We start from the raw sequence: 18,868 nt of genomic DNA, 5'->3' as shown, positions 1-18,868 counted from the left end.
ATCTACAGATGTAAAAGTATATTCTCCACCCTAAGGAGTGAACAGTCCAATATTCGGGAGCCATCTCAATTAGACAAGTAGTTAAATATAGCAGATCTTACACAAAGAATAATATAGTGATGGTAACTGATTCTTGAGCGTACTGTGGAACAACAAATATCGTCTCGGTCTCTGCCCACAGTGATACCTCTCGTGATGAAACACTGCATGGCTTAGACAAACTAGCAGTAAGATCAAGCGATATCTCTAAATTGTCGATTCCTCCATTAACAAATGTTGAGCTTAAATAATAGCGAGGCAAAGTATAACTATCAGATGCAATGGGTTTCAATCAAAATCATAAACGGAGTTCACTACGGTCGGCTGCAGCCAGAAATACAATCATCTACAAGATTCACCAGCTGGAAAAGATGCAGCTGATCCATGTAACGATTACGCCAAGTGATTCAAACACGGTACATTTCCAGCCCACCTGTTGGATTGAATGAATTTTCAGTCTACGTTCTGTGCGATGAAGGGACATTAACCAAATAATAATTTCGTGGATCAGGCACATGAGATAGCAAAAGAAATTTACCCTGGCATTAGTTAACACAGAGGTTCGTTTTCCAACATGGCGGCAGTCTTTCTGTCATATCATGAAAACCAGCTTGTATAAAATGAGGTCTATAACTATATACAGACGAGCGATATAACTATCTCGAGACGTTATGTTCATCATTTATGTCTTTCTATGATGAATATTTGCTAATGATACACTTACAATACTTTTCTTCTAGTGGTATGTGTGTGAATCATTTATTACTATCTCTATCTTTGTAAATGTCAGTTAATGTAACGCATATTAGAACAGCTACAGAAACCATACTATGAAAGTGTGTTGAATGGTTGTATATTGTTGGGCAATTACCAGTAAAAAAAATCGCAACGGGTTCTTGATGCACAATACAATAACAAACAAGTCCTCTCCGGCACTCACTTATCCGTGATTTGTAGGCTGTGCTTGTAGATGCAAAGCTGTTATTGTACATTTACCGTTTCAGACAGGAAATTCATTTGCGATGGCAACTTTCAGCTCCTCTGGCTCTGCAGTTCAGTATGTGAAATTTTATCATGCCTGCGGGTTCATTATATGCGAACGATGCATACGTCTCTCTTAAACGAATTTTCTTTCATGAAACGTCGATGAAATCATGCATTAATGATCTGGACAGGCGAATCAAGAGTTGAAAACAAGCCAAGCGTGACTCTTGATCATACACGAGAAGTGAGTACATCGGTATTTCCTGTGGCTTAAGCGACTCCAAATAATACTTTCAACAACGATGAATTAATTATTTCACTTCGTGCAGCCGTTCTCAAGTGTCTAGTTGCTGTGTTTCTTCAAGTCACCTAATCCACGGCAACGGCGCTGAAACACCATCAACATCGATAAACTAATGTGAATCCGAATGTTGGTTTAAACTCGGAAGTTCTTTACGAGGCAAGGTACAACTAGAGTTGGTATGCCCTTGTCTTTCCTGAACAGGCTTGCTCAGTCAATTATGACCTTCAATTTAATGACGATTGCGATTCACAGCGCAAGTAATATTTTTCGCATTTAAAAATCATTGTCAGGGTTTAAGCAAGCGATTCATCACAAAAAAAATGACAGCACTAACTGGGAATTGATTCCTCCACCTTTGGTCTGCTAGTCTAGCATTTACCCACTTTTTTTTAAATTTCGTTCGCTTTTAAGAAAACCTAATGTTGCATCAGTTTTACCAACCAAAAATTACCTATCTTGAAGACTGATAAAATGTTAACTCGCGCAAATTGAGTATTTCTTTCTTCTGATGTCGCTGGTGAGACAGACTCTTCTCCTCTGAACTATGCAGATTATCCAAAGAAACTATGCTTCATAGCGAGCGTCATATTGCTCTTCCGTGAGTTGCGTTATAAATTTTTCCGGAAGATATGTGAGAATCTTGATGGGGAAGAATTGCTCAATAGTTGTGCTTCTCGCAACACAAATAAATAAATTTTATGCTATGTTTTATTGTTGTAGTAGTTGGAATTTGAAATTACATTGTGTCGTCTTTTCGTATATTCTTGTTCTTGTTAAGCAGTTTAACTTTTTTGTATCGCTTTATAGGTAAACCTGCACCTAACCGTCACCAAACTGATTGCTGAACAGTACTGAGATCGTGATACTCTTATGAGTTGTTCTGATGTGAGCGTAGAGGTGTCATACTTATAAGCGGCACATAATAGGAGATGAAACGCAGCTGCCAAGGTTTATGAGTGTCTAAATAGTATAACATCGTAAGAAATTCGTGTTTTATTCGTATGACCACGAACATACAACCGCATATAATTCTCACTCGGCATTTGAAGACATAGCTCGTAAAACACAAAAGAGAGGGAGTGTATACGCGACGCTGAAGGAGTCTATGCGCGACGCTATATGTCGGCAACAGCTTAGTTCAAATGGAGAGAAAACCTCACCAATATTTGTTTCTTATTCTGCATGCCCCTTGCAATTGCAACACATTCCTGTTAGTCTTTACAAAAAAGAGGTAAAAATAGCTTGGCAATAACTTTACCATGCAGAGAATAATGTCTGTAGGGAAAACTTAAGCACACCATGCAGAGAAGAAATTGGCGATCGCAGAGAAAACTGAAGCACGCCATGCATTGACTGATAGTGTCCTGGAGAACTAGAAGAAGCCACACACACCAAGCTGAAATTTTATAGCGACGGTATAAGAGGCTAACGGATGCAAGGGAATAGTTGATTCGTACAACTGGACACCCCAAGTGGCCGGGCACACACTGTTTCAACAGCCACGGTGTTGGCGGACCACAGCAATTCTCCGCTCGGAACACAAGACATGTGCTGACGAACCAAAACCCTTAGTCAACCTGTTCAGCGTTTTGTGGTAATGCGCACAGCTCTCAAAAATTACTGCCTCAGCTGGCACGAGCACAAACTGCCTAACGTATTCGGACCTGTGTCTACGACGAAAGATCTTGATATGTGATTGCACCGGAGCATTCGCTTCTATCTACACGTGTTATTCGTTTATTGAAGAGTGTCATTTGAAATAGTTACTCCGTGCCTAGGCCACTGAAGATGTCATAAATATATAATTACATTCGCAGCCAGTTCTCTCAGCAAGAGTGGACATTTGTTTGTTTGGGTCTACTTCACAAAATTAAGAACATATGAACACCTCATTTCGTTCGTAAATGCTACTCACAAGTTATTCACAACTGGAAATGTATTCAACTTACAGTAATGAGTTGGTTCTGCGATGCCCCGTGATATTTCCTTATTAGAATAACATAGTTTCATTTAACAAATTGAACGGGATGTCGAACTTCACGAAGTAACAAAAAATATGTTGTCTTGTTCCTGTTGATTTGTTTATATTTCATTAAGTTCGATTCCAACGCTACACGTATGTTTCTAAGAATAAATCTCAGGCCGAGACGTGTGGATCACATGTCTATGATGAAGTCAAAGGGAAGGATAAAGCAGAAAGCCGATGTTTTCATCGTAAATAGAAATTATCTTCAGATTCAAACGCATTTTGACAATATCATCATCTCCGCTCTCACATCCGGCCTGTTCGAACGCAGAGGCAAATAACTCTGGCGTAAGGTATGAAACCGGTATTAAAGTCTAAGCTAATCAGATGAGTTAGAATCATCCAGTTAAAGATTTTACTTTGGTATTTAATTTGCTCTACAGAGAAAAGCAACAAAGAAGATAGATTAATCGACATAGCCTCGACTGGGTGAGTAAAGTATATTAAAAAAAAGCGTCCACAGTTCCGAAGACAAAGAAAAACTTATCACGAACGCCTATAATTATAGAATGTTCTGTAACGGGTCATTGGCAAATCAGGGGTCTATTACATGCAAAATATAACTCACTGTAAGGCTTTTCAGAAACTTCTGAAAAGTCTTTGGTTTTTTATGTCATGTAAAAGACGAGGGAGTTGTTTCTTATGGCAAAGTATATATAGTGTTGTATGATAACATAACTGGCGAACGTAAACAATATTTCCAAAAGTGATTTGTACAGCAGGAGTAATCCTATGGAATGATATAATCCTAAACATCGGCCCCCACAATGCCATGAATGAATACTAAGCACTGTATCACCTGATCGTGAGTCGCTAGGCGACTTCAAACACGTAATGGGAAAATAAAAATTCTACCATCACAAAAGACGACCAGTTGCAGTGGTTCCTGAAAGCCTTTATTCATCACCGTCGCAGTGTCCCATGCCCTTAAGGGATAAAAGTTTTACATAATTTATTTTCAGAAAAGCAATGTGTTGATTTTCAGTGCTACAATAGATTTCGTTTATTATCGCAACACCACAATCCGGTACCATATTCTTAAACGGGATTTTTTTTTGAAAATTATGTCTAGTGCATAGTCATTTTGAGATCGCGCCTATTGTTGTGTATAGGGAAGCGTTTGAAGTCTGTTAATAATGTAAATGACAGCTGAATCTGAGGAATATTGTCACCTTTGTGCACGCAGTGAGCGTTTTAAAATTTTAAAAATTAATGAACATTGATTTTCATTTAGGACAGTTACAGACCCAGTGAAATCAGTAGTTCAAACAAAGCGGAAGAATACGGGTTACGAGTAACATGGATTTCAAACATAGGATGCGACAGGAACTTCAATCCAGGATTAGGCATGCTAAAATTTATGTTTCCATGAGCTCCGAGAACGGTCCATTTCTCAAACGCAAGTTACTGTGAAGGAAATTAAAGCGACCTGATGGACAAGTTCATCGTTGTCACCTTGCTATAAAATACACTTACTAGGTTTGCTAGTGGAGGGCTACATGTACTCCTTTACTTTAAATCTGAAATAAGGTATTCGCCTTCAGATACAGTGCGATTTAATTTTTTTCTTACTGGAGAGGAAAAAGTCTGATGCCTTGGGAAAGAACTATGTTTTTAGAAACAAGCTGTCGCTAAAAAATGTGAGTCAATCACATGGCACCACTAGTAATGTATATTTTGTTTCGAGCTGGTCTGAATTTGAAGAGCAGCTAAAAAATCCTGTAGTAGTTGCAGAGAGCCACTTAAGTCATTGTCTTAAAAAATTTATGTGAAGGGTCGAGCGAAGATTCTTTTGTACCTAGGAAGAACATGACAACCCGGTATAGTTTTTCTACTTATGAGGCAGACAACACTTCAGTACCAAACGCCAATTATGGTAGATGCGATCACTATAATTAAGAAATTTGTAATTCGTGTTAATTTATATCCAGTAAGGCAGTAAAAATAAAAGCAAATAGCTGAATCGTAAATACGTCTTTTGCCGGAGTAGCTAATTACGTCTTTTAGGGTTCGAGGATAAAACAATTACAGATACTAGAGATCTGACAAAAATACAGCTTTCCTACCGACGCTAAAGCAAAATGATCTTCTCTGTACCTCTCCTTGTAACTCGGATATCATTAAATATTCTGATCTGCTTCGGTAACGCGTTGCGCGGGAAAGTTTTCACGCAGATAAGTCATGGCCACTCTTCATCCAGCATGTCAGTTTGTAGCCACTGGCGCTCATTGAAGATAAATGCGGAATGACGAGTGGGCGAGTAATCGATAGAGGTGCTTGCTGGGCCGCCGTGGCACACGCAAGACGCAGGCCTTGCTCGCGCTGCACAGGTATAACGATTCATGTCAATAGATTTCACCTGGCTTGATGTGTCAGCTCAGCACCTTAGCGCAAACAGCGGGTCACGGAATCCAAAACAAAAAACGTAACGTGCACACTAGGCAGTTAATATCACATACAATGCAACCCTACGCCAATATAATATATTTAGTGTCGTATGTCTGATAGCTCTGCCTACTCGGCATAGTACTTAATAAATTTAATCGATAATGGACGAATGAAGAACGAAAAACAAGCCGTCTAAGTAATCGGAAAAAGTCAGCAGATAACAATAAATATTTAGAATGTATGAAAGGAAAACAGTTCATCACGCTCATCAGATAGCCAAAAATACATCTGAGCTGTTCCTTTTTTGACGAAAATTGCGCTCAGTACATAGTGCGATTTGTTTACTTGTTACTTGTAATCTAAAAATGCAAAAGCGCTGTAACGTTTAATGATACACAATATAGCGCAGTTCGGTTATTATCCACACGCCTTTGTTCCTTGAAAGAAGGACGCCTATTGGAGACAAATTCATTGTCCGAGTTTCATAAATAAAAGCTGCGGGAACGTGAAAGACTGTATCAAAGCTGTTTGTAATACAGAAATAAATTCATCGTTAAACGTGTACAGTGTATTTTTAACAAGAAAGTTGTTTGTTTTCATCAATAGCAACACATCTTAATTATGTCACTAATAACGTAACCATACTCGACTCATATTGTGGCCCTGACCGTAACCTTTCTCGTTTTCTATTGAATCTTAGCACGCGGATGATGCACCGGGGTTTTTTCCCCGTGTCTTTGATGTCAACAGAAAATAATACACCAAACTCTGTACCGTATCCCTCATCACGCAGTTAGCATCCTCTCATGCTGCATTTTTGGCTACGTATCTTTTTAGGAGGATCACAAATGATCTGACGTAATCGCACATACTATCACATGCATGTACTAATATTTGGGGGACTTCAGATCTCGGTTCATACGAATGTTCTAAACTATGTAAGGACCTTCTACTTCTTAGTACAGAGTCGCACTATCAAACAAAACGGAGTATTTAAAAATCAAGACGTAAGTAATAATTATTTTTCTGGTTTGGAATCCTGCAATAAGTGATAATACAAATAATTAGTAAGTGCGATTATTGAAAGACACCTTATACATCTTTCGCTGATGTTTCTATACTGCTGTTTCGACACCGCAAACAGAAACTGACACGATGTATGATTACTAGCTCACTATGTAAATTTTGACGATTTTGTTAAGTTTGCAGAAGAGAATTTCCGACAGAGCAATTAAGGTAAGTGATAAACGAAAATAAATCTGTCATTGAGGAACATGAAGTTCGAAGAGTTAAATGCGTGACTAATCATCCTTCTCCATCAAAGTTTGTTTTCAGAACAATTAATGTCTTTGTGCTTTAATTACCGATAATGACAGCGATGTGACTGTAGCATTCACAAAGTACACTGCAAGAACCTGAGAACTATCACATTAATGAAAAAAAAAACTGTTATTCAGATCGTTTTGATAATGTTTGTTTCATCGGACGCTTATAGAAGTAAATTTATTGGTGTAACTGTATATCTTTTACAGGCTACTTAGCTTAATTGTTAATGTCTCCATAAACATATCGCTGTAAGTAGCATACAAGATTTATCAGTTCATAAAATGCAGCGAATAAATATTTGTACGGCGAAGAAGGTGTATGTGTAAGCGAGTATGAGTCACAATACAGCTGTTCGTATACACAGATTTAAGAAATTAAATACTGTCCTTAGTTAAAGATCTCGGTACTTATCAGTCGTGCTAGTGGCCGCATTGCAAGTACGTATAATTTTTACCTATATTCTAGACAGTTTTACACCAAATCCTACAAAAGTAATTCAGCACATGATTATAAAAACAAACCATAAAAAATTCATTCAACAGCTCCCTTATGTCATTAAACATATTTAACTGACAGCTGTAAATCCATGTATAATTAACAACTTCGAAGCACTGTTCAAAGATGCGCAAGATTTTCCCTAATTCATCAATAGCGAATCTAATTGCTTTCAGCTGAGTGTGTAAAGCTGATACAGTAATGCACACAAAGTACGGATGCGTGGCAGTGAAAGAAATGGTTTCACTTCCCTGGGACAATACAATAACTATATATGAACAAAGCAGTACACTTTTATTAAACAAGAGAATTAACTACGAAGTTTAAAATTACTGAAATTCTCTGAAACTGAGTACAAATTATCCTTCAATAATGGTTTTCCTATTCCGAACGTTCAAATCTTTAGCAAAAAGATTCTTGCTCTTAAAATTATGTGTGTAAATTTGTAATACAAACAAAATACTGTTAGCACAGTAGTGTATAATCAGAGGAAGCCATTCTTATTCATGCAGAAGACAAATATCATTAGGGAATTATTACACTGAAAACTCTTAAATAACAATCAGCAGTTATCACCTAAAGACAATCATGCATGCATAAAAACTGCTGTCCCCTCTGTAAAAATGTATTTCGAATGATTTCAAGTAATACAGATTTCTTAATTAATGTGTAGTGGAGCTAATTAATTCTACAGTAATTACACATCAGCGTCGCAAACTATGCACAATACTACAGCTGAACTAAAATTTCGCGTCTACACCGCCGAGACAATTTCCTTTACTACTATCACTGGACAACACAGTTTACTGTTAGAGTGCACTGACCTTAAGTTCCTCTCGACTGTATTTTCTCTTGCCCTGGGAGTTCTCGTCTCACACTCCTGTGCGCTACTTTCATTCGGTCAGTTTATTCCTACACGAGTCCGCTTTCCTTACACGCAATCGCTGACAACTAAAAGTATCTGTTTATAGTTCAGTGTATGTGTAACAAACCTAGCGAATGTCAAGGACACGGTCGAACCACGTGGTACTGTCAGTACACTCGTAAATCACGTCTCTATGTGCGATTTTCAAGCACTTGTAGGTCACTGTGCGTCTGCGTGAAGTTTAGAATCAACCCGAGCACAAGATGGTCGCCTGTGAACTTGGGTGTCAGGCGAAGCAGGCAGCATTCAGCGTAGCACGAACGAGCGCCGAGGCTAGATTATGGAACACTCCAAGTCAATAATCATATCCCCTCCCCGCCTCCGCAGCGGCCAATCCCCTCCTTTCCCCTCCCGCCCCCGCCACCGACCAGTGCTTCCTACATTCTAAATACGACAGCAGCTGCGAGGTGGGGAGACAAAGGGCTCGCCTCACGCATGAACCTCGTCTACCGCTCCCGGAATTAGTCGCTTGTGCATTTAACAACAAATGCGTACACAGCCTCGTTAGTGTACTCGCATTTACGAGAACCTCGTTCGGAAACTGCAATCTACGTATCACTGGCTACCGCAATCGTCGACCACGCTTTCGCACTTTTCAGTGCACATCTCGACAGATTTTCAGAATGCGTAATGTCAATATGTTTGCATCGCACACGCAGTAATCACCGAACTCACCGAGCGGCTGCTTGCAATTTCAATGACGCACTTACCTGTTGGTGTCGCTGTGATCTTGCGTGAAAATAGGCACCGCTAAGCAGTGGCACGTCTCGACGCTGTGGAGACACGCCTGAGAAAGCGGAAGGAGGCGGCCGGTTTGGCGACGGAGCGTGTCCAGTAAGATATCGGTCGTTAGGTGCCGCGCTGGGTAGGTTTTGAGTTGCCGGCTAAGCCTGGTGGGGAGCGCTGTGCACGTCAGAGGGAGGGGGCAGGAGGGGGGGGGGAGGGGGAGGGAAGGGCGCGCGAGGAGGGGCGGCAGCTCCGCACGCGCGCTCAGCCTCACTGAAAACTCTGGAAAATATCTGCACCGCCTGCTGCTCCCGTATTACGCGCCCAATTTTAGCAATGATTGTTATGGCACAACGTGGAAAAGCTCTCACGCACGCATGTTTGGGGCTCCGTACTGCAGTGGACTAGCTCTCACGCATCTCGCTGCAATCGTAACGCAGGGGTAAGGAGTGTTGTCTGCACAATTGTGAACGTGTACCAGAGAATAATTCTGCTGCCACGCTCAAACAGACAGAATACCACCATCACTTGTGTGATTTTTCCTTCGTACTGTCCGTATCATTTAGTCATGAGTCTGCTAATACAGCAGTCGTCATTACTGGCATTGAGATATTTTCTGAGCAGGTGGTTTCACCACGAGGGGGACGGTAGGGGTAGCTACGGAGAGTCCGGAGGGGAAGTTTCTGAGCCCATATCACGGACTGCGTACTTGGACGAACAAAACGACCTACAGGGGAGGACCACTGATCTCGAGGCACGGTTTAAAGAAACCAGGAAACAAGCTGTATAGGCTAATTCCGTCTTTTGCAACTCTAATGAAAATTTTATTAAGACCAGATGCATTTCACATTATTCGAAAGCATCTGCAGAGGTAAGGCTTTTTTGTTGTTTACTTCACTCTTCTTGTTCTTCCGTTTGTTGGGTTTTCAGCACGCAGCAGTTTCAGAGCAATATATATATATTTACGTTTCTGTGTTTAGACGAACCGCTGTCATCCCGCCATTTCGTGTGTTTTGTTTTGTGAATAGCTATTGCTATTACAAACGACGTTCTGAGGAGGGCAACCACAGATCAGAGACATTATGAATAATAATAACAACACACAACACTCAACAACCATTCCAATTATCATAAAAATTATAACAATCAAAAAGTCAAGAACGATGAGATGTTTCCAAAAGCCGCATAGCTATACGACTGTACTTCATCAGCAACTAATGGTTTCACGTCAGTATAGACGCATCTTCCGGTTTGTAATGGTTATATTTCCACAATGTAGATGGACAATTACGCAGCCCCAGCTTTCGGGAAGTTACCCAGGTTAAGAGTCAAACCACAATGGTGGGCCGTCAAAATAAAACAAGTGCACACAAAGATCCTTGTCAAAATGTACAAAGCATGAATATTGAATGAGCCATTCCGGATAACACCCCGTAGAATATAAGATTCGGTAGACACAAGCTCTATAAAAACCAACGAACTAAAACTTAAAATCCCGTGTAATGCGTGTACTTCCGCCGTATTGCTAGTAGGCCGATGTGGTGTAAGCAGCCCGTGGAGGCTAGCAGTATTACTATTGCTATTCAAATGGCTCTGAGCACTATGGGACTTAACTTCTGAGGTCATCAGTCCCCTAGAACTTAGAACTACTTAAACCTAACTAACCTAAGGACATCACACACATCCATGCCCGAGGCAGGATTCGAACCTGCGACCGTAGCAGTCGCGCGGTTCCAGACTGCAGCGCCTAGAAGCGCTCGGCCACCCGACCGGCACTATTGCTATTCATAAAACAAAACACACGAAATGGCGAGATGACAGTATTTCGTTTCAACACATAAACGTGAGTATATTTAGAGCAGTGAAAGTCTGTGTGCTGAAAACTCAACACATATACGTGGACGAACAAGAACAACGAAGGAGAAAAAACTGACCACTGAAGATGCTTTAGAATAAAGTGAAAGGCGGCTGGTCTTAATAAGACTTTCATTACAATTGCAAAAGACGGTAATTAACCTATACAACTTGTACATTTGCAAATGAGGGAAAAAGAGGCTGAAAAACTAAGAAGCCAACATGTAAACCAGGAAAACTTGATAAGCAAACGAGAGGGAGGCTGGCGAGGAGACGAACACTTACAGTCGGGAGGCACACAGCGAGGAAGAAAATGCGTTCGAATACTTCGGTTCTGGAGGGTCGAAAACAGATGTAGTACATATCGGTGGGTGTCCGGACATTTGCCACACCGGATTTGTAAGAGGGGGCCTGATGGCCCTAATCTTGCCAGGTTAAATAAATAAATAAATAAATAAATATGCCACGCCGGACATTTGCCACGATTTTACCTGCTCCGAAGGGTTCGGTCCCTTGTCTCCCCCTCCTCCTCACCCGCCGCCCAACCCCTGAAATTCCCGTGGACGGTCACCGAACCCGCACACTGGTGGCAACAAAAGTCCTTACACTCAGTTTGCTTTCAAAGTTCCTAACGTGACCATCAGTATTGAAGTTATTACAACGAACAAGGGCACGCCTTCTGATCATTACAATGGTTACGCGTATCTTAAACAGAGGGAATCTAAAGAAGGTGTTGTTACGTGGATGTGCTTACGCCGAAAAGCGGCTCATTGCAAGGGAAAGCTGCTTTCGAAGAACGGAGAAGTGGTGAACGTATTAGAACATCTCTGTGGACCACCTGACGATGTGGCTCTGAAAATGAGAAAGCAAGTGGAAAGGGCGAAGAGAAGGTCTCGAGAAGAAACTACACAGTTATCGGAGATATACGCGGATGAAATGGGACATTTTCATAATAAAGGTTATGACTTTGTTACAGTGATGCCTAATTCAGAATCTATGAAGAGAACCGTGCGTCGTCGACGAAGTCAAGCGCGGGGGAACCAACAAGAGCCTAAGAACTCTTATGAAATTGATCTTCATGAAGATCTATTAAAAATGGGAGATGGCACTAGTTTTCTTCTAGAAGACGATACATTAGAGGAGAGAATAAAGATTTTTAGTGGAAGCAAGGGAAAAGAAAGTTTAAAAACATGTTTCCATTTTTTTTATGGATGGAACATTTGAGAGCTGCAGCAAGCAGTTCACACAAATCTACACCATACACGTAGACTTAGGAGGCCCGATTAAAGAAACAAACATTCTTCCTATTGTATTTGCACTGATCCCAAATAAGAAGAAAGACACATACGTTCGTCTGTTCTGTCTGATAAAACAGGCAATCCCTGAGTGGTGTCCTAAAGAAGTGAATGTCGATTTTGAGGCAGCTGCAACATCGGCCATTCGTCAAGTTTTTCCCACAATTGAAATACATGGATGCTATTTCCACATGAAGAAGAGTTTATGGAGGAGAATTCAAGTTCTCGGTCTAACTGAGGAGTACCGCCAGAACGAGGATTTAAGACTTCACGTCAGTATGTGTGCAGCGCTGGCATTTGTAAAACCGGAGGACGTAAGCAATGGATGGATTGAGATTCATGCAGAAGCTCCTGATAACGGAAGGCTCTCTCAATTTTTTGACTACTTTGTGGACAACTGGCTAGACAATGAAGATATCCCAATAGAAATGTGGAACAGCTATGGAAAAAGGCACCGAACGACGAATGCTGTTGAAGGGTGGCACAAGAAAATAAATAGTATTATTGGAAACCCTCACCCTAGAATCACCTATTTGGTGGAGTGCTTGAAAAAGGAAGCAGAGCTCACAAACTGCATGTACATGAAATTGGAAATGAACCTTGAAGGTAAGAAGATGAAGAAGAAGTACTTGAAGCTGGACGACAGGATAGAGAGAATTGTAAAGAATTATGAAGAGACTGGCAACATTAGGCGTTTCTTGAAAGCCATTGCCCATATTCAGAAACTGGACTAGAATACGTTAAAAATAATGCATTAAAACTATGAATACCACTGAGACCTCGCAGATTACCGAGTTAAAATTGCTAAAACATTGAAGCAGCATTATCGGCGCTAATATTAAGTTGTAATTGTAAATAGAGTGTACATTAGTTCAGCCTGTTTAGGCTGATTTCAAACACGTCAAAATGGTAAATGGTCATTTATCATTTTGACAGTCCAAAGCCTGTGCAAAGTGTGATGGGAATCAGCCTTTATTGTAAAAATTAAAGAGTGTTTCAAGCCTCACAAAAGTATCCCTAAATAGCTTAACGATGTAACTAGCTAGTCCCAGCTAGGTTTACTAGCGCGTAATCAAGAAGCAGTGAATTAACGAAGCCAACATTAAACATCACTCAAATGATCCTCCTGTAACCAGACTTTACAGTTACATCTAATTTTTTTCAATAGCAATTTACTTTTTAAGTAAGAGCTCCTATTATTGTCCCGTTAAGATAAATTTTTTCTACCTTCTAATATTATGGCCATACTATTAAATAATTGTGAGTTCTAAAATTATTTTCTTAAGCTTCAGACTCGCAACTAGCACCTAAAATATCATGCTTCGTTAAACTGATAGTATAAGCTTTTGTAAGAGAAAATGGGAACTGAACCTTTGAATTGAGCCTAAAATTGACATCCCAAACCTGATCTGATCCTAAGGTTGACAATTTTGGCATCTCAAATATTTTTTTATTTATGTTTAGCTGCAAACATTTATAGCAGATGTAAATCTATTTAAGTACATTTAGATATAGTCCTTTAAAAATTAAAATTCCCTACTAAATTGTTGATTATCTTTAAACAGGCCAGTAAAAGCAACTGAAACTAGGCAAGGAGCTACTACTGAAAATGAATTGTTATTGAAGAACATCAGAAACGTATTAGACCTACTTTTCGTATACATTAGGGACTTTTTGAAAAGATATTTGATGGTTTCCTCTGTCACTGACAGTTCAGGCGCCTCTGTAACATCAGTTATTTGATAGTGTAATTCGATTTGCTTCGCAACACCAGGTCTATCTACTTTATATTATGTTTGCAGCTGTTCTCATTTAGAATTCTGGAATATTTACTTCGTATTCTTCGGTGAAGGAATTTCGGAAAACTGCATTTAGTAACTCCACTTCATCAGTAACATTACCGTCACTGTCGCGCAGTAAAGGTACTTAGTGAGACTTTCCGCTGGTTTACTTAACATAGGACCAGAATCTCTTTGGATTTTCCTCCACATTTCTAGAGAGACTTTCGTTGTGGAAACTATTAAATGCATCTCGCATTGAAATGCCCACCAAATTTCGAGCCTCGGTAAAACTTCGCCAATATTGGAGATTTTGCGTTCGTCTAAATTATACGTGCCTTTTTCGTTGCTCCTGCAGCAGCTTCCTGTCGTGTTCTGTATACCATGGGGGATCAGTTCCGTCTCTTATTAATTTATTCGGTATGAATCTCTCGAGTGCTGTTGATACTACTTCTTTGAACTTAAGCCACATATGGTCTTCACTTACATAGTTTGGAAGGATTGGAGACTGTCTCTTAGAAAGAAGTCAACCGAATTTTTAGCTGCTTTTATAAATAGGTATATTTCGCACTTATTTTTCGTGAATTTTTTGTTACGGAGTTGAGCCTCGTTACGATTGTGTTCACTAATCCCTGTATCCATCGTGATGCTCAGGATTATTTGTGGCTAAGAGGTCAAGTGTGTTTTCGTAACCATTCACAATTTGAATGGTTTCGTGAACTAATTGTTCAAAATAATTTTAAAAAAGTATTTAGAACAATTACAGAAGTTCTTTTCTATCTACAATAGGGTCTGATAATGTATTTTTGTCAACATACGGAAGGTAGATTGAAATCACTGCCAACTATAATAGTAGAATAGGGTTCCTATTTGTGATGAGAGTCAAGTTCTCTTTGATCTGTTCAGCAACTGTTTCATCTGAGACTGAGGTTCAGTAAAGGGAGCCAGTCATTAATTTATTCCGGTTGTCGAATGTAACCTCTGCTCATACTAAGTCACAGGAACTATCTGCTTCAATGTCGCTTGTGAGCTGGAATACACATTACATTATTTTTCCTTAAGTTGTGCTTCTTGTTTCTGTTGTAGTGCAGATCATTACAATTACGGCTTTTCGCTCCAAAACCTAGGATGCTTTCTCTGTGACCCTGTAAATACCAGAGCTAAACAATGTAGTACAACAACGTACGTTACAAGCATAGCACTCTATATTACTTCATTTGCTTATTTCTTACATTTTAAAATTGCACGTCGACTTTAGATGACATGTCAATCATAGATGTTCTTATCTCTATTTAGTGAACGTACGAATATTTTCAGTCATGTTTTGAACATTGTCCCGCTACACTTTACTAACTAATGTTTCACCACAAGGGATATCGCATTTTAGAGAGTAAATTAATATAGAGTGTGTCGTTCTTCTTTTCAAACATTCACATACACATTTCTTCTTTCCTTGTTGTGTTTTGGGCATGCAGTTGTAGTAATTAAAGTAGGCACAAATGCAGTGATCAAAAAGAAATGACTAGCGTACATTCGCATTCTCTTTACATCGTTCCTTTCTTGTTGCTCCCATGGCGATGGACTGTTTCTATCGCAATCAGTAAGCGTGAAAGGAAGCTACCGTACAGACTGAGGAATCTATATTTATACTTGGCAGAACTAATTACATACTGACATAATCGTCGGTATTACTTTCGTTTCCCAGAAGCTATAAATATTTCGATTTCGGAAAAGAAGCTCTGTATTTCGCCAAGATATCGAAGAAGAAGGTCCCTTACGTACTGGCTGTATCGAGTAAGATGTGGAGACGGTGGTTTGAAAGCGGACAGAAGTAGTACGAGGAAGGGCGTCCCCTACCTGAGGGTTCGCTACTTGGCTAGGGGCAAGTGTGGCAAATGTCCGGCGTGGCAAATGTCCGGCATTCATATCGGTGTGCAGTGGATTCGAGTTCGAAACAGACACAGACGTAGCAGAAATGCAGCAGACTTCTGGCTCTGTGAGGCAACTGGAAGTCAGTTACAAATAAACTTAAGAATAAATAAATTCTGTTTAGTAACAAAGGGAAATACGCAGTCCTATTGTTGCAGGAGGAACTATTAAACAAATTCGACGTCGGCAGTGCTTTCATATAATATCCAGGACATGACAGGGTTTACAAGGCTTCATGATGTAAAGAGATTTTGTGACACAGCAGGCGAGAAGTGCTGGGAATAGGAAAGGTACGACTCAGGAAGATGGAAGGGACAAAATCTCAAACTCGTCGCATCTACGCTTCCGGTCACATTTTTCGATCACCCACGATAAAAAATAGATACTTTATTTCATTGTACAGACACATCGTACAAACTAAACAGACCAACAAAATAAATATTTTCACTCTTTGTCTTTAAATACAATACAATATGCTTTAGATTTTAGTCTCTTCAAAGTAGCCACACTTTGCCCTCAGAACAGCTACACAAACTCTCGGCGTTCTGGAGATAAGATTTTGTAGCGTCGGTGCAGATTTTGCAGTCCAACAAGCCTGTAAATTATTCCACAGATCTTCAATATTGGATGACCTCAGTTTTCTGACCTCCCTGTCAAGCTCATCCTACACATATCAAAAAAAGCTTTGTTTCACCACGGTTCCCAGATCTCCTGAAGTTAAACGTTGACTATGGACATTGTATCACAGACACAGTCCCTTTGACTGCTAAGAGATGTCACTAACTCTTCCCAAAGATGTAAACAACCATAGACAGAGAGGGTCCGACAGCTGACCAGTTCCAGTCATTCCACCAGAAAGGAGGTACACGGTTCGTGTTGTCTGTAGTTCAACCATGCCTAGACGGTCAACACCGCTGTTCGATCGCATACGCATTGTTACCTTGTACCAGGAAAGGCTCTCAACAAGGGAAGTGTCCAGGCATCCCGCAGTGAATCAAAGCGATGTTGTTCGGACGTGGAGGGGATATAGAGAGGCAGGAACTGTCGATGACATGCCTCGCTTAGGTCGCCCAAGGGCTACTACTGCAATGGATGACCGCTACCTACGGATTATGGCTCGGAGGAACCTTGACAGCGACGCCACCATGTTGAATAATGCTTTTCGTGCAGCCACAGGACGTCGTGTTACGACTCAAACTGTGCGCAATAGGCTGCATGATGCGCAACTTCACTCTCGACGTCCATGGCGAGGTCCATCTTTGCAACCACGACACCATGCAGTGCGATACAGATGGACCCAACAACAAGGCGAATGGACCGCTCAGGAGTGGCATCACGTTCTCTTCACCGATAAATGTCGCATATACCTTCAAACAGACAATCGTTGGAGCCGTATTTGGAGGCAATCCAGTCATGCTGAACGTCTTAGACACACTGTCCAGCGAGTGCAGCAAGGTGGTGTTTTGAGGTGGCATTATGTGGGGTCGACATACGCCGCTGGTGGTCATGGAAGGCGCCGTAACGGCTTTACGATACGTGAATGTCATCCTCCGACCGATAGTACAACCATATCGGCAGTATATTGGCGAGGCATTCGTCTTCACGGACGACAATTCGCGCCCCCATCGTGCACATCTTGTGAATGACCTCTTTCAGGATAACGAAATCGCTCGACTAGAGATATGAACCCTATCGAACGTGTCTGGGATAGATTGGAAAGGGCTGTTTATGTATGTTTGAGGAGTGGGAAATTGTGGACCAACAGAGCCTTGATTAACTTGTGGATAGTATACCACGACGAATACAGGCATGCACCAATGCAAGAGGACGTGCTACTGGGTATCAGAGGTACCGGTGTGGACCACCACCCTTGAAGGTCTCGCTGTATGGTGGTACAACACGCAATGTGTGGTTTTCATGAGCAGTAAAAAGGGCGGAAATGATATTTATGTTGATCTTTATTCCAATTATCTTTACAGGTTCCAGAAGTCCCGGAACGGAGGCGATGCAAAACATTTTTTGATGCGTGTATCTGTACTTACATAATTATAATAATGACGCTTCATCTTTATGTAAGTACTGATATATTTTCGACAAATGCTGCCTTGTCACAATTGTTACACTTGTATCTGTTTAATCACCAACAAATAATTTTTATTTGTTTACACAGTGATCTCCAGCAATATAAACATGTACATGAATGTACAAACACCTGTGGATGAGTACAAGCCCGAAACCGGTATTGTGTCGATTAAATAATCTTTTATTGTGACTGGTAGCGGAAATTTTTCTATACATGTCAGCGTTGTGGATACTCATCAACGTCCCTCTAAGCGAACAGCCAGCTAAATACACGGCAGAGGCGCTTAGTCTTTACATGTATATTCTTGTCTTATTATCATAAAGAGGATATGAAGTCCCTCTTTAAACCACAAATTCATAATTGTGATAGATTATCGAAAGCTTTTTTAGCGTCAAGAACGACGTCATTTGAACATGACTACCGATAAAGAGCTAACATGACTACAAACGGGTCACTGACGATAGCAGTCAGATGAAACTGTCCGTACACGTAGTTTTACTAAACTTGGCACTAGGAATCAGTGGTACGGTGTGGTTACAGGTGAGGCTTTAGTTAGAGTTCTGGGACCACGTAGAACCAAATGTCCTCAGTTATTCATGTTAAAGTCAACTAACAGAGCCAAAAACTGTTCAAAAGAGTAACAAAGAAAGCAAGTAATCAACAAAAATAAGTGAAACAAAGATGAAACAAAGGCTGATTAGCAGAGAGAGAGGAAA

The 18,868-nt window shown here is 40.5% G+C and overlaps 1 protein-coding gene across 1 annotated transcript in view; it reads right to left on the bottom strand.

The window, feature by feature from the left end:
* The window catches only part of LOC124556307, a 602,370-nt gene extending 592,778 nt beyond the window's left edge, over nucleotides 1-9,592 (bottom strand). The window contains exons 1-2 of the mRNA XM_047130280.1: nucleotides 9,585-9,592; nucleotides 9,198-9,348 (exon numbers count right to left, since the gene is read on the bottom strand). Of these exons, the coding sequence (XP_046986236.1) occupies nucleotides 9,198-9,348; nucleotides 9,585-9,592 (159 nt within the window). The remainder of the gene's footprint in view (nucleotides 1-9,197; nucleotides 9,349-9,584) is intronic.
* Between the last annotated feature and the right edge of the window lie 9,276 nt (nucleotides 9,593-18,868).

Source organism: Schistocerca americana, chromosome X, assembly GCF_021461395.2.
Source record: "Schistocerca americana isolate TAMUIC-IGC-003095 chromosome X, iqSchAmer2.1, whole genome shotgun sequence".
NCBI classification, from domain to species: domain Eukaryota; kingdom Metazoa; phylum Arthropoda; class Insecta; order Orthoptera; family Acrididae; genus Schistocerca; species Schistocerca americana.
The sequence above is the reverse complement of the archived record's forward strand: the minus strand, read 5'-3'. Positions and strand labels throughout refer to the sequence as shown.